Consider the following 21,982-nt stretch of genomic DNA (forward strand, 5'->3'; position numbering starts at 1 on the left):
ATCTTTTTATTCTTGTTTTGTAAAAGTTCAAGTCGAATATGCAAGGAACGTGACCATCGATCAGTGAATCGATCAGTGAATACAATCACACTAGTTTTCAGGAAGTTGTGGGCCGGCCCTCTGGCTCCTCCCACTCACACGCCCACCTGCTCTGCTCTGATTGGAGGTTTCTCAGTCAGGTGTGATTGGACGCTGGTTTCCTACCGACAGACAGACGGACTCCAGATCCCTGTCCGTCTGTCCTGCTACATCTCCTCCACGTGTCAGCCACCCCTACTGCCCCAAGGCCTGATGGGAAAAAAATGTCAGTGACACACATTTAAAGCAAACAGAATCATGTGGACTCAGATGAACCACGTTTCTCCTACCATTAGCTTGCATTTGGCTGACTCCGCATCCTGCACCTCCAGGAAGTAGAGTCTGATGTCATCATGATGTCATTATGATGTCATCAACGCTCCTGACGGAGTCCAGAGCCGCAGCAGCTCCTCTGGTGGAGGGTAACCGGAGTCCAGACCTCCACCTGCCCCTGAAGACGTCTTCCCTTCTTCATCGCCACCTTCTCCCAAGTGTCCATGTTGGTACACACGTTACCCAGAATCCTTTGCAGTGTAGCGAGTGACGTTTCTGAACAGACAATAGCCGCTACGGATCCCACTAAAAACCGGAAGTCACTGAGTTTAGCATTGAAGCTAAGTGGAAGTGGCTAACCGTGGCTAACCCGCTGCTACCTGTTACCTCTTAGCCACTGTTTCTTCTCAAACCGCTCCTCGTTTAATCTTCCACCGTGTTTTTCCTGGTATTCCCTGGTTTCCGGTCACCGACACGCTTGCGGTCCATTTTCTCCGGTTCACCGAACTCCGATCTGTGCCGGAGCCGGAAATCCACCTGCTTTGTTTTCCGGTGACGTCAGTGAACGGAACGAAAAGTCTTCACAGCTTGTTTCAGGGGAGCCGGTTTAGTGAAACACCGAGTCACCTCTCGGCTAAACTCGGGAAAGTTCGTTCCGGAACAGAAATTTAAATGTTTGTCTTTTTACGTTTCTATTAAACATGAATATTAAACCGTTCATATGAAAAATCGTTTACCTAAAAAGGAATTATCTTTTTTATGCTTATTTTTTTCATGATAAAAAAAAAAATTGTCCTGTTTTTAATGACACAAACTGCATAAATCAGCAGGTAATGAATAAATACATCCAAATACACACATCTTTATCTTTTTATCATTTATTCAATATTTGATGGTCAAATTTGAAGCGTGTTTTCAGCCAACACTTGTCTGAGATGGATTTTTGTGGAGTCAGTCCAGCCCTCTCCTCATTCAGCACCAGCTAGCAGCCGTCGTCCAGGTGGACCAACACCTGGATGGTCTGGGCCAGAAGACTCAGTCCCTCTTCCTCCACGATGAGGTGGGGGGAACACAGAGAGTCCTGAAAGGAACCAGTTCAAAAGTCACACCGGGTAAATTCAGATAGGTTTTAGTCCCCAAATGAACTGATCTGGGGTCTGTCTGCAAATTGATTAGGGCTTTAAAAGCCATGTTGGTCTCTCTCTGTAGTAATAATAATCAATCATTTATTAATCCTTGTCAGGAAATTACTTTTTGCCTCGCTGCTTCCATTGATGTCAGTTTGGATCAATATCCAGGCTGCAGACACAACATCACATTCAGCAGAAGCAAGACTTCAGCAAGCAGGCAGATATAGTCAAAGTTAACTTTAATCATTTTTGAATCAGGAAAAAGAACGTTAAGATATATATAAACAAAGGAAAAATTCTCAATTACACGTATCATAAATATAAAATACAGCGGTTTCTATTCTGAATAACATCAGAGAATATTTGTCTGGTCTAACACAGTAAATGAATGTTTGTTTCTTATCCACTTCTATCCAGAAAATATAGAACACGTGAAATGACATCAGAAAATTCATCTAAACCCCCGAGCAGAGATGTGATCAACAACTGAACTGTGAAATCTATACTGTCATTTAACAGAAGGCTTAACACTGGAAAACAAAGTCTTGATAATCAATATTAAACCTTATGAAATAAAATGAAATGCAACCAAAAATATGCTATTTAAATTAATTACTGTAGGTTTTTTAGAAATATTTTATCCAGTCAGTCATCGTCATTGCAGGTCGTGGGGTGCAGGAGACTGGTTAATTTTTTTTTTTTTTAAAAAAAGCACAATGACATGTTCTGAATCAAGTCTCCATTTTTAGTGTCTCCCTTTGAATTTGGGTTCATGTTTTAGTGTAATTTAAATAACATAGGAGCCCTCAGGAGGGAAAAAAACAAGAAATGTGCATTTTAAGGGCTCCACACCAGCACTGAAACTCATCATCACTCCAAACGTGTGAATCCAACGTGTTTTAAAAGGCAGATCTCAGAGCGGTAAGACAGATGTGGCAGAATCAGCAGAGCTAAAGAGTCGCCCACAGACAATCAATGTCACTCTAACTCTGAATTATTGAATATTGATTACTGTGTGTATGCTTTAGAGCAAACACACTGACTTCACAAAGCATTATGGGGCCTAAAGTGACCACCATCACATGACGCCCCGGTCGTTTCCCCTCAGAAACAACAACTAACGTCCAAAATAAATACAAAAGCAATAATTTAATAACTTGTTTACATTTATACAGACATAAAGTCAGCTGGTCGTAGAAAAACAGTCACACATTATTCTCCTGAAGGGGTTTGTACCGTCGGTTTGGACACGTGATGCGCGAAAGAGGACGGACGCAGCAACAGCACCCCCTGCTGCTCACACACAGACACTGCATCTTCATCCTACTGCCACATTCTACGCTCGTATGACCTCCATAAAAAAATCACATTCACAGGTCAGTCTCCTGTCGGAACCAGCGGCTCGTTTCACACACACACACACACACACACACACACACACACACACACACACACTCGCTAACACAGGAGAAGAAGGTATAGCGTGATCACAGCAAGTTACAGCGCCCTCTAGGGGTTTTCAGTTCACTGATGGCTTTTAGGCCGGTGGTTTGCATTTATCAGGAACCTGAAGTGATTTTGACTAAAACACTGGTGGGTCCGGCTCAGAGGTTGTTCCAACACGCCTTTCTGCTCCTCAGGAAACATCACATCCAGTTACATTCAGGTTTAAACCAGGATCTGACCTTTAAATGAGAACCTCTACGGGACTCCAATGAAGGCGTTTCTGAAGAATTCCTGCCCCTGCAGCTCCGTCACCCAACAGGCTGAAGGCTAAACGAGGCTAAGGCCAAACCAGAGACTCACCGAGGGGCGGCCCCTTCAAGAACATCAACAAACGCGTCAATAAAGGGTTAAACGGCGACACGACTGTAAAGACAGACAGAGGTCATCGAGCGACGGGACAAACAGCTGTTGGACGACGCCTCTGTGACATCCAGCTGCTCCAGTCTGCTTTTTATGGCTGTAACATCCGACCACTGAAGCATCGACGCCCCTCCTGGTGGGGGGGCGGGGGTAGGGGCTGAACCGCCGCCCCTCTAGCTGAGGAGGCAGCGGTGGAGGAGGTACAGCAGGGCCATAGCTGTGCAGTAGAAGAGCAGGAAATGAACGGACAGCAGCGAGGAAGACGAGGATGAAGACGAGGATGAGGAGTGGTGGGGGAACGGGTCCTCCTTGGCGTCCCCCCCCTCCAGGACCGTCAGCGCCGTCACACAGATCAGCACAGCAGGCAGCTTAGAGAGAAGCACGTCAGAGGGCGCACACAGGCTGGTCTGGACACACACACACACACACACACACACACACACACACACGCACACACACACACGCACACACACACACACACACACACGCACGCACACACGCACACACACACACACACACACACACACACACACAACAGACAGGAGAGGGACAAAAACAGCAAACAGGATTAGAAGCAGCCACACAACGGAGCTGAAGCACTTCTCATCAGGGGGGGGGGGCAGGACAGGAAGACAACGATGACATCATACCTCTGGGACCCCCAGCTTGCGACAGGCAGCAATGAAGTTTTCCACATTGAGACGACTCTTTGCGGCGCTCAGTTTTGGCTAAAAAAAAAAAAAGTAATGAAAATTAAACTCATTTATATTGGATTCAAGAAAAAAACAGCTTTTCATTGTAGTTACACAGAAAACATGTTTGCTTATTACTCTGTTATAACATAAATCCTTTTAATTTGTCAGGTTATCAAACCCACAGAAGTCCATCAATCAACTCTCAAAGAGAATAAAGAAAGAAAACATCAAACACAAGTTAGAACAATAAGTTTGTTCAAAATGTTTTCATCACACTTAAAATGGGCTGAACTACTGCATTGTGGGAAATGTAGTTTTTGCTCAAAGCTCACTTTTGACTTATTTATTTTTACACTCTGACCCTTAATGCTCTCGCGGGCCACATAAAATGATGTGGAGGGCCACATTTGGCCCCCGGGCCTTGAGTTTTACATGTGTCACAGACAAAGCAGCACAGTGGACAAAAGTAGAAGTTAAGATGACGGTGAGGTGATATATTTTACGTTACATGTAAAACGGACGCAGATGCTTCCACCTACACTATATATATATAAATGATTGTTACACCTCCATAAACTCCAACCTTCACGCTGAGAATGAATTCCTATTCATGCTCAATAGAAACGGGTGTGAACAGAGAAGTTGTGATTTTTACTGATTTGACTTGTCATCGTTTAGAATATGCTACACAACGTACTTTCTTACTGCTGTGAACAAAAACGTAGAAGTTTAAATCAGCCCAAACAAGTGATGAGAAAATGGATCCTTCTTAAGAAAAGAAAGACAAAAAAAACACCCGTCTCACCACCGCTGGGGAGGGAATGTGGATGGTTGACACTGAGTATGGTTTAATCTGATTGACCAGCTGGCAAAGGACAGCGCCATCGGACAAGGCCCCGCCCAGATCGTCTGGTAAAGTGGTCCTCAGTCGAGTCTCCAGAGTCTGAGGACAGAGACGTCACATTTTTATTCCTGTCAGGATCCAAAAGGTTCCAGTTCCACTGCAGACACCAGAATACTCCACAAGTCCCCAAGCAAAACATTGATAAGTTTAACTTTGTCAAGTTTAACTTTGTCAAGTTTAACTTTGTCAAGTTTAACTTTGATAAGTTTAACTTTGATAAGTTTAACTTTGATAAGTTTAACTTTGTCAAGTTTAACTTTGATAAGTTTAACTTTGATAAGTTTAACTTTGATAGGTTTAACTTTGATAAGTTTAACTTTGATAAGTTTAACTTTGATAAGTTTAACTTAGTTAAGTTTAACTTAATCAAGTTTAACTTTGAAAAGTGTAACTTTGATAACTACATTCAAACTGAAAACGGGCTAACCGTCGCTGCGTTCACGTGGTTGTTTACCTTGCGCAGCTGTGCGATTTCTGGTCTGTGTTCTTTTGGGGAACGGAGACTCACACGAGACTCACTTCTCCCAACATCTCCAAGACTAAACATGGGTCCTGACAGAAAGACCACAGCTTTAGCGTGTTAGCGTATTTACGTATGCAACCAATCGGGGCTGGCAGGGTGTGTGTACCTGGTTTGAAGCTGCTGGAGCTGCTGCGGAACAGGAAACTGTTGGGCTTCTGGGCGTGGCCAGATGGAGGAGACGTCTTTGGGGAGGACGATGCGTCTGACATAAACAAGAATTTCAAAGTTACAACTGAATACAGAGAGAATACAGCGAAATAGATAGAAAAATTGCTGTTGTGGTGTGGCATGATGTCCTCTTATTACCGGTTTTGCTGCTGAAGCGATATTGAAGTGCTGTAGGAGACACTGGACTCGTCCGCTCAGCACTCTGAGAAAAAAAGTATCCACATTAACTTAACCATTAAAGTCTGATCAGCTCCTACCTCCATTAACAGAATGAGAAACAACACTCACTGCAGATCGCTGACGAAGGCCTGAAGGGGGGCTCTCTGGAGACCCACCACTAGGGGGAGACAGACACTGTCGACTGTTGACGGAAAATCACCCATCACGTTTAAATTCCCTCCATTAGTATACATCTAAAATTAATTGACAATGAGTGTCGTAAACTCAGAGGTTCACCTTCATCAGGCCGTACTTACCCAGAGCTACTTCCTGTCGGTGGTGCAGAGGTCATGTGACTTCCTGTTTTGGTGGGTGACTTCAGCAGACTGATGTGAGGAGCTTACGGTTAGATTGACACTGACTTCTGAAAGCTTCTCCTTGTAAAATAAACTTCACTTGAGAACATTGGAGTCGTGTTGGGACTCACCTGGACATTTCTCTCTGCTGCTGCAGACGTTCCCTCTCCTGCCAGATGAGCAGGGTTCCAGGCCTCCTCCTCTCCTCCACTCCGGGGCTGGAGGGGGACGAGGGAGAGGTGGAGGAGGCTGATGACTGGGGGGCCAACGCCGCACGTGGACTGGACATGAAAAGAAGGAAATGAGGCGAATCAGAATCAGCTGATCAAAAAACACAGCGACACCGCCAGCAGCCCAACAGGGACTTAAATTTAAACTTGTTCATTTCCCAAATACGTGTTTTCTAGTTCTCCTCCTGGAAGACAGACTATTTGTCCATCCTTTGTATGTTTCTGACATGTCAAACATCCAGCTGTCAGAGTCTAGTTCATGGCAGCGAATCGAAACGACGTACGAAAAATATAAGCTTGAATTTATCCTTCAGAAATCAGTCAATTTGCAGTTTTTACTTAATTGCATTAGTCTTTGTTCAGCCATGAAGGCCACATTAAGATACAGATCTCTTCTTCCAGGGAGTCCTGGATTAAGATGCCCGCATTAGCAAAAAGTACGAAAAATTACCAAAAAAAGTACTAAAAGGGACATTTCATCATAGATGTCAAACAAAATTGTGAAAATGCTGCAATGTGAATTTGTCACTCTGGACAAAATTATAATATTGTAATAATTATAATAATAATTATAATTATAAAGTGTTGTATTTGACTCCACTGATCACCCCAGAATTATAAATTTTTCCTTCATTCAGGACAACACACGTATGTACAATACTTTAAGTATTGAATCATTGAGCATTTTTCTCAGTAAATATATTTCTTAAGGTGGTATTGACTTGATTTTTACCAGATGGCGGGAACAACCCATGTAACCCTTACGTGTTAAGTTATGTGTTAAAAAGTGGAAACAGGAAAACCGTACTGAACACAGAAGAAACTGAGAAGCAAAAAGGATCAAAAAGCCATAAAGAGCTGAATCCTATCAGGAATTATGAAGCAGTTCTGCTCCTTGTCAGTGAAAGTTTATATCAGCTGGTCCAGTTCCAGCTGCTGGCCTGAGAAAAAAAAGGTCTCATTGCCAAGGTGTCACACAACAAACAGTCACGGTGGATAAGAGTAAAGAACTCTTTCAAAACCTTTGCAACTTTATTGTTACAAAACACCCTGATGACACTTGTTACAGGAGGATTTCTAAACATGATTGTTCCAGTGAGCACTGATGGGGCCACAATCCGGAAAGGGAAACATCATTTCACCATAACCCCGCATGTTGAAGCTGGTGAAATGTCTGCTGCATGCTGAGACGAGCCTGAGAAATACTGGAGCCAGAAGAAATCAAACTGGAGTGTTTGGATGATGGTGGACACTTCAGAGCAGTCAAAGAATCTGTCACTTCGGATCGGACAAATTAAAAAAAGGCCCAGTCAGCCGCCCTGCAGTGGTGCCATGTCATTGGTTTGTGATCCATTATTTGCATTTTTTGTAACAGACTTGACATTGCGATGCAGATGATGCATTTATATTCTTTATATGATGTAAACCACATGATTGAAGCAACAAACACACTCCACATCGCTGTTTAACTGCTATGAAGGATTAGATCTTAGTGATGACACACGGAGCTCATTACCAGCCCTGAAAACGAGATCCTAGAATAAAATGGTCCACATGCTTCCTGGTTCTGCATCAATTCTGTTACTTCCAACTGAAAAAATGTTGCTAAAACCAAAAAAAAAGCCCTTTTATGCTGCCTGTCGAGGACAGAATTGATCTGAACATTATTTTAATCACTTATCAGACCTTCGTGCTCCATTTTGAAGGCTGGATCACGTCCGCACAGAGACTGTGTTACACTTCATTTTAGGTCTCTAATGTATTTTCCCAGGGAAGATTTGGGCTCACTGTTTGCTCACGCTGCACCAGGGCTGTGCTGTTTGTGGAGGAGGAACCTGATTGTGCAACAACTACACCCAAACTTTCCACATCAGAAACAGAGCAGCGATGACCGTCCATTAAAATAATGTTAAGTGGACGAGGGTTGGGGGTGAACTGAAGCAACGTTTCTTGGCCTGAGTAGATAGAAGTCTATATTTAGAACCTCATTCAGAGGTCAAGATAAAATACTGCCAACAAATGTAAGTCAGAACAATACAAATGATAAAGCTGCCTGCTGGGATTCTTTACAGGGAAGGGATTCAGCTGCTGAACACTCCACATGGAGAGAGTCTTTAGGTACAAGAAACGTCAGCTATAGGAGGCTGGATCCAAATGGATGAGGTATAACACATCCATTTTTTGTCAAGGTGTCAAACTGCCCAAGATAACAGCAGAACCACTCAACATGAATGTGAGAGAGTGAACGAGAGAGGAACTAATGGGAACTGCAGTCTATTGACTTTTCCCAGCTCGTCAAACACCCGGTTCAACCTCTCTCTGGCCACAGAAAGCAGCGTACTGGGCTGAGTTTGGACAAACATCGGTCACATGGGACCAGAAGAACTTCTAGTAATGTGTGTGTGAATGTATGAGATGTGAATACGTAACACCTCACCTACAGCTGTTTGTTTACTGGTGGTTTCACAGTTTCCTGCCATTCAAACCTTTTGACACTTTATTTGTCCCACTCACTTGCATCCTGCCGACTCCAGGGATTGTGAAGACGAGCGGTTCTCCTTCTGCTCCTAGAAACCCAGAACACAATATATTACTGTTCAACTTATACACACACAAGATATTGAGACGAATGGACGTGATTTCGGACCAATCCGTGATTGATCGTTACCTGTGGCGATGCTGTGAGAGGATCCGTCCTGGTCTCCTCTTCCTCTTCCTCCGTCACACTACTGTCAATGAAGTCGACCTGCTCAGCTTCTCCGTTTTCTGCTCAGAGAAAGGCAGAAGATTTTCTTCTAAACGTACCGGCAAATGCTTTGTTTGAGAAACCTATGTATGTATGTACATAGCCACCCAAGGGCTATATACATACACATAGAGCGAGATAGAGCGTGCTTCTTCTTGCCTTTGTCGGATTCTAGGGGAGACCAAGGCTCCTCTTCCTCCTTCAGGTTCCTCTGGTCTCGGTTCACCTCAGGCATACGAAGGGAACGTTCTAAGAAGTCATCAACGGACTGGACACGGAGACACGGAGTCATTAGAGAGCATGTACTGTGTGTGTGTGTGTGTGTGTGTGTGTGTGTGTGTGTGTGTGTGTGTGTGTGTGTGTGTATAACGCAGCCACTCACAAACCCATTTGTGTACAAAGACTGTGTCCAAAGGTTTTACCTCATTGCCAGACCACCGTTTGCTGCCGCTGTCCACGCTGTTGAAGCCAGAATCCAGCCCCCCAAACTGACCTGAGAACAGCTCCTGGTCTGACAGACTGAAGGGAAACACATGAGCGTAACATCTGACAACAAAAACACCCAGAAATACTTTCCATTGTCCTCACCAGCTGTTGAATCCAGTCGGCCTCAGATGTCTCTCCAGCTCCTCCTGGCTCCTCTTGCAGGCCTCCATGTTGAGGTACTTGAATATGTGGTATTTGCCTTTGGAGCAAATTTGTGCCGGAGGCATCTGAAGGGGGTTGTTGTCCATCGAGATGCTCTGGAGATGCCGGAGGTGACGGTAGCACAAAGGCACACTTGAAATGCGGTTGCAGGACACATCGAGCCGGACGAGGGGGAGCTCAGATATTTCTGTATGATACAAAGAGAGGATGGACGGGCAATGACAGGGATGTGTTTTATTTAGCGTTATTTAGCCTCCACTCATTCCATTACATGATTAATTTATTAACCGTCACTTTCACTTCTCTTAAAACTTTAAGTATTGGTTTTCCTGAAGTGCAAACCATAACAAATGAACAGTAGGACGACCAGAGGAGCGCTTTACCTTCAGGCAAAGAGGTGAGTTGGTTCCTCCTCAGGTTTAAGTCCCTCAAACATTCGAGCTGCCCGAGCTCTGCTGGCAAACACTGCAGTTCGTTAGAGCTCGCATCCTGAGAAGGACGAACAGAAGTCACAACCAGTCCATCTATCAGTTGTTACTCCGGCGGCTCGAAGCCTTTAGATGTACGGTTACTACATAATCTGTTCATTTGAATGTTTCTGGGTAATCTCAAATTTTTGAGTCAACTGTCATTTCATCCATTGGGGGTTGCAAGAGATGACCAATACTGAAAAACAAGGCATTTACTGTGCAATTTTTCTATTGTGATAAACTATATAGTAATATGAAGGAAATCATGTAGGAAACCTAATCATATGTAACTCATTAAATATTTTTAATGTACAGCAATCCCTCGCTTATTCGTGGAGCTTAACTACATCTTGGATTTTTCTCATATATTGTCCTCGATGAAATGTAAGTTTCATCATACATTACACGTAAATAATAAAATCAATATATGGTCGCTATATCGCGGATTTTCGCTTTTCGCAGGTGGTCCTGGAATACATTAACAGCAAGTAACGAGGGATTACGGTAAAACCTGCTACTTCACTGTAAAGTACAGATAAATATAGCAGATGAGAAATAGCTGCGTGTGTGTGTGTGTGTGTGTGTGTGTGTGTGTGTGTGTGTGTGTGTGTGTGTGTGTGCCATCATACCAGCTGTCGGAGGTGTGTGAGTGAGTAAATGGAGGGGGGCAGTGAACACAGCTTGTTGTTGCTGACGATGAGCACTCGTAAGAGAGGAAGGTGACAAACAGCTGGGGGTAAACTGGACAGCAGATTCCGGCTGTGGAGAGAAGCAGCGATGTCAGTTCACCTTCCGAGCACTGCCAATGTGCCCTAGAGCAAGGCACATCCCCTTTATAAGATGCTCATTGGGCGCTCCACGAGGGAGCTGCCCACTGCTCTACCCCTCACTATCATAGGCATACCCTACAGACGCCATGTGTGTGTGTGTGTGTGTGTGTGTGTGTGTGTGTGTGTGTGTGTGTGTTCAGGCCTGTTCCATATATATCTACGTGTGTAATGATTACTAACATGAGTGGAAGATAATTCCCCTACAGGAGACTAATAAAGGGATCTTAAATCATCTCAAAAATATTCAGTATAATATGGAATCCTATGAAAATGTGCAGTTACACTGCGTGATAGTCATACTTTATTTTTACCATGAGCCTACACTTTTGCTTCATGTATTACCAGCCATCTGGAGGGTTGTCAGGTTTCCTAGCAACAGTAAAATGATCTGAACAGCGTTTCTTGGTCTCCACATACTCTGAAGATCTTACACCGTTACCATGAGACTCGGTGTTTTAAACACCAACATGTGCTTCAACAAGTTTTTAATGTGGTGTCAAAATACATTTCGGGATGTTTCAGATAAAGTTATCATTCCCAATCAACATTCTGCAAACTTGTTCAGGCTGCCAACCCCCCCATTCATAACATCAGATGGCAGAACCCAGCACCTCCCACTCCATCTGAATTCAACCATACGCCGCCGTTATGAGGCGGGTGTTAGCATGTTTGTGCACAGGGCACACAATGTCTGTATCTCTGGACTTTAACAGTGCAGACTTGTAATACATACATTATAGTTGGATTACCTGAGGTTGAGGTAGGTGAGGGCCTGGAGATTGGCTAGGCTGGGGGACAGTGATCGCATCCCATTATGGTAAAGGATCAATGTCTCCAAAGAGATGAAGTGACAGAGCTCCTCTGGCAGCTCACACAATCTGTTCTTGGACAGATCTGATGACACAATGGAGACGACCAAACATTAATCCATCACAGCTTCAACAGTATTCATGGATTCAACACACAAACACAGGAGGGATCGGCTCGAGTGACAATCTAAGACAGGAAAAATAAGACGCAGATAAAGAGTCAAGACCAAAACTAGAACAAGACCAGATTTAGTAGTTATTTTTAATACAGTGATGTGACAAAGTGACTGCCCCTACACCTAATGACTGATTAGGCTACCCTTAGCTGCAACAACTGCAATCAAGCATTTGAGATTACTTGCAACAAGTCTTTTACAGTCTTTGCAGAACTGTTCTAATTGACCCACCTTGGAAGGTCAAACCCAGGCATCCCAATTGGGTTCAAGTCACAACTTGGACTAGACCAGTTCAATTTCTGCATTCCGTTTTTCTTCAGCCATTCCAAAGTATGCTTGCTAGTGTGTTTTGGATCATTCTCCTGCTGTAAAACCCAAATTCACTTCAGCTTGAGGTCACAAACAGATGGCTGGACATTCTCCTTCACAATATTTTGGTAGAGAGCAGAATTGATGGTTCCTTTTATCCAGGTCCTGAAGCAGCAAAACTGTACTGCCAACATGTTTTACTGTTGGCGTGATGTTTTTATTTTGAAATGTGTTACTTTTATGCCAGATGTAATGGAACACACACCTTCCAAAAAGTTCAACTTTTGTCTCATTAGTCCACAGAGTATTTTTCCAAAGGTCTTGGGGATCATCGAGTTGTTTTCTGGCAACATTGAGACAAGCCTTTATGTTCTTTTTGTGCAGCAGTGGTTTCGTCTTGGAACTCTGCCATACAGGCCATTTATGCCCAGCTTCTTTCTGATGGTGGGTTGAAGAACAGTAGAGAGGCCTTCAGTTCTTTGGATGTTGTTGTTGGGTCATTTGTGACCTCTTGGGTGAGTCACTGCTGTGCTCTTGGGGTAATCTTGGTTGGCCAGCCACTCCTGGAAATGTTCACCACTGTTCCATGCCTTCACTGTTTGTGGATAATGGCTCTCATTGTGATTCACTGGAGTCTCAAAGCTTTAAAAAGTGGATCTCAATTGTTGTTCTTTCCCTGCATTTCTTTGGATCTTGAATGATGACTAACTTTTAAGAATCTTTAACTGTGCTTCACTTTGTGAGGCAGGTACCATTTATAAGTGATTTCTTAATTGAGAACCATGGGCCATGTCGATTTGGATTTCTTTTCCCCTCAGTAATAAAAACCTTCATTAAAAAAGCTCCTTTTTGTTTTTACTTGTGTTATATTTGTTTTATATTACATTTCTTTGATGATCTGAAACATTTAAATGTGACAAAAATGCAAAAAAATAAAATATTAGCAAGAGGCAAACACTTATCCACACCGCTGTATATTAATATTCATATTCTTTGTGATTTCTGGAGAAAAACACTTAAATAATGTCATTATATAACATGCCATAACATATCAATGAATGAGTAATTCCATTGCAACCATGAACCATTTCAGAACATGTGATAACTTCCTAAAGATCTTGTGACACAACAGTGCTGACCAATGACCAAAAGGTAAAAAGACAATGAATTGCTGTTTGTCCTGGAATTTAAAATATGGACTACAGAGACAGTAACATTTGCTTACATAGGACGGCCCCGACATGGGCATTTAGGGGGAGCAGCTGCATTCTTGTAAACTATTTTACTGTATGAACCTGAAATCCAACACAGGACATTCATTACCATCCTGTGTCAGGATGTAGATTTTGTGATTAGGTACGCAAAGAGACATTTCCAACCTGTCCAACAGGTAAACAGTACAAACACCTAGAGAGTCCAGCTATACAAGAAGAATCAGAATCAGAGTACTTTATTGATTCCTTTAACTTAGATAATGGCCTCCAATCCAACACCACAGTCAGACAGTCCAACTTTGCCCCAGTAATGTTAGCAGCTCTGTGGATCATTATCATCACCAGTAGCACTGGGCTTGAACAGGATGAAACACAAGTCAGTCAATGGCAGACAGCCCAGCGGCTCTTTATCGACTGCTGATGGAAGCAGCAGGGGAGGAGGGGGAAGGGAGCATGTCTTGCCTTCACAGCTACATACGGGAAGGCTCGGAGGGCTTTTCTGCTCGGCTAGGTGAAAAATTTTTCAATATCAACACTCCAGTTGTTAGAGCCATTCTAAGGGATGTTGAGACTCGGTAGCAGCCGTTTCACCGTTGGGTTCTTGGCTCCACCCTGGGGACGTTGGAGTCACCAGAAAGTCTTTCAGATTACGGTTGAGTCACGCAATTATAGAAACAAGCAATTACAGAAATATTGTATATTTACAATGAACCTTCAAGAATGTAGGAATGAACTGTGCAGCAGAAGGCTTGATAGCAGCAGTTGAAACAAATACACGGATGTTGATGGACCTGTACCTTCTCCCAGAGGGCAGCGGACAGAACAGGCTTTGATTACGCTCCATCACACACACTGGGTGTAGCATCCTGTCACTGATGGAGCTCCTCAGTGCAGTGAGAGCCTGCTGGGGGGCGTGGGAGTCATTAACCGTCATCCTCCTCTCCTCCTCCTCATCCACAAGTTCCAGGGCGCATCCCCTGGATGTGGCTAGCTGTGGCTAGCATTAGCAGCTGAGCACTGCTCTTGAGCTTTTACACACATCTCCTACTGGATCGGGTGCTTCTGTCTGGGGGAGTGGATTAATTTGATGTATATCCCCCTTTTATTAACAGTCTTCTTACACTGTTTCCATATCATCGTGGTTTATTCTGCATCTGTTCTTTTGAACACAAACCACTTCCATCGAATGCAGTTCTTACATGTTTCTAACTGAATGCCAGCCTCCGGCGCGAGGAGGAGTGAAAACAGGATTCACAAATGCACAGGCAGCATTTCACCAGCACTCACCCTCAGGTCAAGATCAACTTCACACAGATTCCTACACCATGGAGAAGATACAATTCTATAATGTCATTTCTCTTTGTAAATCTGATGTGGTGTATCACATCCTTATTCAACCCAATGCACGTTGAACATTTTGTGGTAGAGAATAACACAACAAAATCTTATTGTAGATTTCTATTATTTCATTTAAACATTCCATATCCTGTGTGAAAACAATAATCCACAATGGTAAAGATGGTTTCTCAGAAGAGACTCGAAGACGAATGAACTAAGGTTACTTGTTGGAGGAGTACCAGGTCATTTCAGGTCATTTCAAAACAATCGAATCAAAAAAACTTTCCTAGTCCCGGAGGTAATTGGAGAAAGTTCTTCACACATGAGATCAACGCATTCCTAGCGACATAGAAAAGACTTCCATATATACTCCTAACCCAGTAGGCATTACGTATGCTCACTCAAACGCTGCTCAGCATGCTCGAATAGTCAGATCGGACGAGGCCACTGTTCAAAACTCTCTCTGCAATTTAAGACCAAGTCTGTGAAACATTAGTGGAGGGTTTCCTCACTATTGTGACACTTAAACTGGAGACTGATTATACTGTAGATACATACAAGTTTAACTTGTATACGGTGATTAGAGCTCATATTTTAATCATTAAAGTAGGTATTAAAAGAACTCCAGGTTTTAATTTTAAGTCAACAACACCCAAACACACTGAGATCCACTTTTAACGCGTTACAATCTTTATGTCATGCAGTCTGACCATTACATGCTACAGACTTGATGTAGTTGGGTGAAGAAGAAGAAAATTTTTGATTTTTTAAAAGCACGTTTATTCAAAAAAACCCAATTAAAAGATAATCACAAGAAAAAGAATTCAAATTTGTAAAGCAAACAATGGTAGGAAAATAATAAAGAATCTAAACAACCTGTAAGTGAATCAAACCAACCACTGACTGAACACAAGCTTCTCACACAACGCAGACATTAAAACATCCATTGACACACCACAAAAGTATCTAAATCATTCATAGCTCTGAAATTGAGTTAAAGTTAAAATCGACTTTTGTTTGACACGTTCTTTGTAAAATGTCTTCTGCACTTAGATAAATTGCCATCTTTGCTTGGCCCAGAAGAAAATTTAGAATCAGCCAATCCCTTTTTTAATTCTTACTGCATTTCAAATCAATAATGTACACCTGTTTGTCAAAAACACGACCGAATGAGAGAAAGATTCTCTCTAAAAACAGGAACAGATTGGCACCTCTCCAATCCCAGTTCACACAATGAACTTTTGGTCCACACAGGACTTGAACCGGCCACCCTCTGGGCCCCAGCCCAAGACCTCGTGGACTGAGCTACTGCCCCACAAAACTGTGTACTGAAGTATTCTACCAGCATAATAAGGACTACAAATTCAAACAGTTGCCACAAACTGCATTACTGGCACATTTTGCTGCTGTTCGAGATAATCTCAGACTCAATCTCAGGCTCAACATGTGCAGACATTCAATATGGGAATATAACCTGAGGGCTTCAGTCTGCTTCAGAGGTAAGACAACAAATTTTGCCAAGACCTGAGTGTATTCATTGTGGGTATGAACGGTGAGCTCATGCACAAATTTAGCTGAGAGATACTGTTGCCCAGGAAACACTTCTAAAACCGAGGTTTGGGCCAATAAAACAAAGTAGGGCATCCAAAGTGTTTGAACAACACACACTTCAAACAGTTAATCACAAACCTGCAATGAACAGGACTACAGTACAGCCAATATGAACACACCAGGAGGTCAGACTGGGGGATGGGAGGCAAACAATAATTACTTCATAATGCTCAAGTTTTAAAAGTGAACTGCCAGTCCACAGTAGTGGAAATTATTGATAAAAATATCTTAATTTTAACTAAAACATATTCCAAAATATCTGAAGGGTTTCTGTAACCTGCAGAGGCAACATGATATATAGATAGCTAGATAGACAGGCAGACGTAGATAACACAACTTATTTGACATCTCCGTTTCCTATCACAAGCTGTGTGGTGTTGATGAAGCATCAATGACTTCAGATCGATGATCTGTGGACTTAATGTTCCCGACAGTATATTTGTACGCCCCCTCCAAAGGTTTCTATTAGACAGTAAAATACAAGACTTGATGAGAGAGTGACTCATATTCTCTGTGGCTGTGGACTGCAACAATCTGGTGATGTTATACCACACTGAATGAGCTAAAGTTGCATTGGAAAGAAAGTTTACACAGTGTGTAAAGCAACAGAACAACAAGACAAGATACAACTCCAACCACATCCGCTCTTACTTCCTCTCAAAAGCATGCAAATAATAGTCACTTGTATGTCGTCCATCTGGTAGCAGAGAAGCCTCAAGTAGGACAGAACAATATGGTTCCCATTACTCGTTCTGAATTAGTCTGCGTGAGGCCTACATGGGTTCTTTTTTTTAAACCTGATAAGAACAGCAGCACCACAGCATAGCAACCAGGAACCCGCTGCGCCACCCATAACAAAATCAATGCAACTTATACATGAATGATAACCACAATGTTGCTCATCACTGTAGTTGTAAGTTAATGTTATTAGTCACTGTTGCCATTGTTATTAGCTGTTATTATTAGTCATTGTTATTGATATTATTGGCCGTTGTTTAATGGCTGTTATTATTAGTTAATACCAGTTGTACTAGTGTAACTGTGTTGTGATTACTGTGGAGTGGTTCTGACCACATTTCACACACACACACACACACACACACACACACACACACACACACACACACACACACACACACGCTGGGACATGTGTGACACACACTATGTTCGCTCGGTGCTTCCCTGGAGCTCTGGTGTCTCCGTATCTGCCGTTACTCTGGTTACCTCCCGTGGGAGTGGGGAGGGATTCCCCCCTCCCCACAGCTGCTGTGCGGGGAAAGAGAAAGCCCGGCGGCAGGCTTCAGACAGAGAGACACGAAACTCAGTATGTGAGAATGAGCACACTCCTCTGGGCTCCAGGAAGGGACATTCATTCTGCTTCCATCCTCGTACTTATTGGTACTTTCCCTCCAGTTTACTAGGAATATCTTTCTTTGAGGACAAGATCCATCTGAAAGTTTATTCATCCTTTACAGACATCTTTTACGGCCGACGGGAAACATGTCAGCTCAGACTGGGGCCGAGTAGCAAAGACACAGAAATACACAAAGCAGAAGTGGAGTGAGTGAACAGCAGCCCACATCCACAGCGCAGAGGAAATAAAAGATGGGGGGTTGAACACACTGCAGCAGAATGCATGGCCACAGCCTGCTTTAATGACACGGAGCAGATGGGAACAACTGACAGAAGCTATACACATATGCTGGCTTTGAGCGCACACACATCCAAAACCAGGCCATGCTCTATCCAACCTTTAGTCAACAGTACAGCGGAGCTCAGAAGTTCCCTGACAGCTTTGCCAGTCCTTAAAGTCCTTATATCATCAGTACACTGAAATTTAAGCTGATCTTATTTTCTTCTCGTACAGCTGCGCCCTCCCACATGAAAAGATGGCTGACAGACTGTTGTTGGGCCGAGCCCCCCGTAGAGGTAACACTATGTTCTCAGGTGTCTCCGAGGGAGTTACCTCTTGGGACACACAGAAGACTCTTTCTAGGGCTGTGAAAAAAACAAATCGTTCTTAGTTTCAGGTGATATATAGGTATATATTATAGGTATATAAATGAAAACAGAACTAGAAGTGTTGTTTTCCATTTCCGCATAAATCATCTTCAGTCCATCTCAACTGCTGTGACCTACGCAAGACCTGTGTACAAATTTGTCTCAGTTGTCTAGACTGTGTTCTGGTCCATGTGCTGCTTCTTCCAGCTCCACATCACCAAACAGGAAACAGAAATTTGAACCTTAAGACTCTGGATCGCGAACTGAACACAGTGCAGGCCAACCATTCGCTGTCTCAATCACAAGGTAAGACCTTCCTCCAGACTTTCTCTAAACCTACATTGGTTGAGTCCCCACATAGACTTCCTATGCCCCCAGACTGGAATTTAGGATTCTGAGGATTCAGCGAAAGTGGGTAATGAGATATTTCTAAATTCAATCAGTGGAGTAACAGTGTGGAAGTGTTTGGTCCAGAAGCCCTCCGCCTGAACCAACTCCCTTTCTGCTCTAAACAGCCTCATTTTTCTCATCTAATTACTGTCAATAACGCTTTCATCATCTGTGCTAGCTAACTAATCAAATGTGCTCTTAGATACCCATTTGTTAATCCCAACAATACACGATATACAGTATATAGCTTGGAGGGAGTTCCCAGTCCCAATCTGAGTACTGTAATGCTGAGTATGTTATTTTTAGTCTATAATTTCAACAGTGCTCGTTTAGCTTGAGAGAGATCTAAAATAAAACCATTTAGATTTCCGGAGAGGACAAACAGGAAGTCTGAACTTTTGGATTCCTTAACCTCACGGTTCAAACAGTTCTCATCAAGTTGATGAATGTTAACCAAATTTAAGCTGCACAAAACATTATTAGAGCAACTATATCACAATGTGTCCTTAAATGATACTCCTGCTGCAGGTCAGGCAATGTCAAGTCAGGGTTAGGGTTTGGGATCATCCTACATCAGCGTTACAGCTTAAACCAGAGCAAGTTCTTACTAGTTATGGCACAAAACAAGAGCTTCAGGGAAATCTCAGGCGTAACAATCATCAGCAATGCAGTAAGTCAAGAAATACTGGCCCAGATATTGAAGATTGATTCCCTCTTGACAGCAATACATTCAGATTTGCCGACAATAAGAGATACATTAGTAATGCTCATTTCCTGTTTTGCTGAGGGAAATTCCTTCCTCTAAACATTCATTTTTGCCATCGAAGCATCCTCACCTAAACATACAAAGAGAATGGCACAGCTTGTGTTCAGTCCACCTTTTTACAGATCTTCATTCTTAACTCCAACACAGATTTACCCTTGGGCGGACTGTATGTACTGTGCTCACACCGCAACAACACAAAGACTTGTGGGTCCACAAGGTGCACAAAACCAATAAAAAGGTGGGCTTTGTTATCCCCTCCTGCTCTGAGCTACCGGGAAGTTCTGGGGAAGTCAAGCCTCCTCCTCCTTTGTGTGTGTGTGTGTGTGTGTGTATGTGTGTGTAAACCCTTGACCTTCCTGAGAAAACCTAGGGGGAGGGAAGGGGGGTTAGTGTAGCATAAACACTGTTGGGCCTCATCCCAGTCCACTCCAAATGAGATAAGCTGTAACTTTACATGGAAAAGTTTGTCAGCTTCTGAAATTCTTCAATGAGATTCCAATGTTATCACCATCCATCCATCAACAACGGCTGCCTCTGATTGAAGGTTTACCAATGGATGAACAACAGAATAACAAATAAACATTATGCATTCAATGTTCATAGTTCTGGATCTCCAAAGGAGCCGATGAAATCTTAGGTGGAGTCACTTTACCTGACATCCTCAATGGAAAAAGCCAGGTTGGGCTGTGAGTCAGCAGAACACAGACAGATCAACCACCAGATGTCTGTTTCATCATGACGAGACGATACCTGGTAACATGACCGTCTGATGAATCACTTAAGAAGCCAAATCCACTAAAGGTGGATCCTTCTGACTGCTTGTTGAGCTAACAGTTCAACTGGTGCACAAGAAAAGAAGCCAAAGCCAAAGAAAGGAGGTCTACAGTGTTCCTGAGGGTCCATCTAGAGATCCATGCTCTAATGAGCTTTAACATACATTTCTGAGAACCAAAGGCACATTATTTACAGGGTTGGCACTCTACCCAACAATCTCTGATGGTTACACATCCCAATCAATAGTAGTGGTATGACAGCAGGTATGGCTTAAAGGCTTCCTCATCCTACAGGGTCCAGACCGGTCCTGTTCTGAGCAGATGGTCATAATTACCAGGAACATGCCAGGTGCTTTTAGCAACCTGGAGGGATAATCAGCAAGATGGGGTCAAGGAGACTCCCTCTGACGTCACCCACATCTAAATCAGTCTCATCCCTGATCACAGGACCGGAAGTAGGTGGCCCGAGGGTCCCCATGCGTTCAGACGGTGGGGCAAAAACTACCAACAGCTACAGAACAGTTCCCTCAGAAACAGTCAGAAACTTTCTGACTGTAGTCACAAAGAAACTACTCCGAGGGAGGCACAAAGGGCACGACGGATGTGGGTCCTTTCTGGTTCCACTGATGGAGGAGATTTCATTCTTCCGAGGTGATGAAACAAAGGAAAGCAAGACACCATACTCTGATTTCACACGTCATGAAGCTTCTCCACAGGAGACAATTGTCCAAAATGTAAAAAAACAACGACATCAGTACAAGTCACCTGGTTCAGAGCAGACATGATTGAAAAACTTCATTGAACCCACATTGTTGATGCTAACGGAGAGGAGCTAACGGCTCCAGGGGTCACTGGAGTGACGTTGACCGGAGATGCGGTCGTGAGGACCGACGGTGATCACCGGACACGGTCCGGGCCGACGGGGACGCTCGTTTCGCCCCGCCGGACGGCAGCGGCGGGCGGTGCCACAACACAAAAGGCGTCCCCGGCGGAGCCGTTAGCGTTCCGAGTTACGACCGACGCTGGAAACCAACTCACCTGCGTGTGTGACGTCGGATAAGTCGTAGTTTCTGCCGCTCCGGGGAAACTCCTTCAGTTTTCGGTTGGACAAGCTGAGAGAACCGCTTGCGCAAGCCTCCTCCAGCGCCTTCTCCACGCTCCGGTTGGCCGCTACTGTGGCCGGCAGCTGGGCTCCATCCCCAGCAGCCATCAAACGGACAGGTCTGTCTCCTCTGCTACCAGTTCAACGCCTCCGCTGCGCGTTCATAACAAAATGTTTCCGCAGGAACCGAGAGCGGAAACCTGGACGTCAACTTTCCTACAAGTACAACAGTCCGACCGCGGTTCTGTTTCTCACACAAAACAACGGCAGCTCACGTCCACACCGCCCCGAACGACGGCGGCAGGGTGCCTGTCAGCCCCTCCGGAAGTTCCAGGAAGCTAGCGAGTTTCACAATAAAAGCACACGATACTGCTGCGCCTTTCAAAATAAAACAGCAAACGCGTCTTCTGTCTATCA

General features: G+C 43.7%; 1 protein-coding gene across 3 annotated transcripts; it reads right to left on the reverse strand.

Moving 5' to 3' along the window:
• Positions 1-1,198: 1,198 nt before the first annotated feature.
• On the reverse strand, positions 1,199-21,910 carry lrch4 (leucine-rich repeats and calponin homology (CH) domain containing 4). 3 transcript variants are annotated; one of them, XR_011034385.1, is made up of 19 exons: positions 21,502-21,910; positions 11,826-11,970; positions 10,876-11,005; positions 10,160-10,265; positions 9,717-9,963; positions 9,551-9,647; positions 9,288-9,396; positions 9,051-9,148; positions 8,897-8,949; positions 6,284-6,433; positions 6,114-6,182; positions 5,926-5,998; positions 5,776-5,839; positions 5,576-5,671; positions 5,401-5,498; positions 4,848-4,985; positions 3,998-4,075; positions 3,167-3,754; positions 1,286-1,432 (listed from the first exon to the last, which is right to left on the reverse strand). XR_011034385.1 is itself a non-coding variant. In XM_068307990.1 (18 exons), the coding sequence occupies exons 1-18, from the start codon at positions 21,671-21,673 to the stop codon at positions 1,334-1,336; spliced, it is 2,022 nt and encodes a 673-aa protein (XP_068164091.1). In that variant the 5' UTR covers positions 21,674-21,909; the 3' UTR covers positions 1,199-1,333. The 3 variants fall into 3 exon arrangements, 2 of the variants coding, with proteins under 2 accessions (XP_068164091.1, XP_068164090.1); XM_068307990.1 differs by lacking the exon at positions 3,167-3,754 and having other exon boundaries at positions 1,199-1,432; positions 21,502-21,909; XM_068307989.1 differs by lacking the exon at positions 1,286-1,432 and having other exon boundaries at positions 1,704-3,754.
• Positions 21,911-21,982: the final 72 nt, after the last annotated feature.

This window comes from Antennarius striatus, chromosome 23 (assembly GCF_040054535.1).
Source record: "Antennarius striatus isolate MH-2024 chromosome 23, ASM4005453v1, whole genome shotgun sequence".
Lineage (NCBI taxonomy): Eukaryota > Metazoa > Chordata > Actinopteri > Lophiiformes > Antennariidae > Antennarius > Antennarius striatus.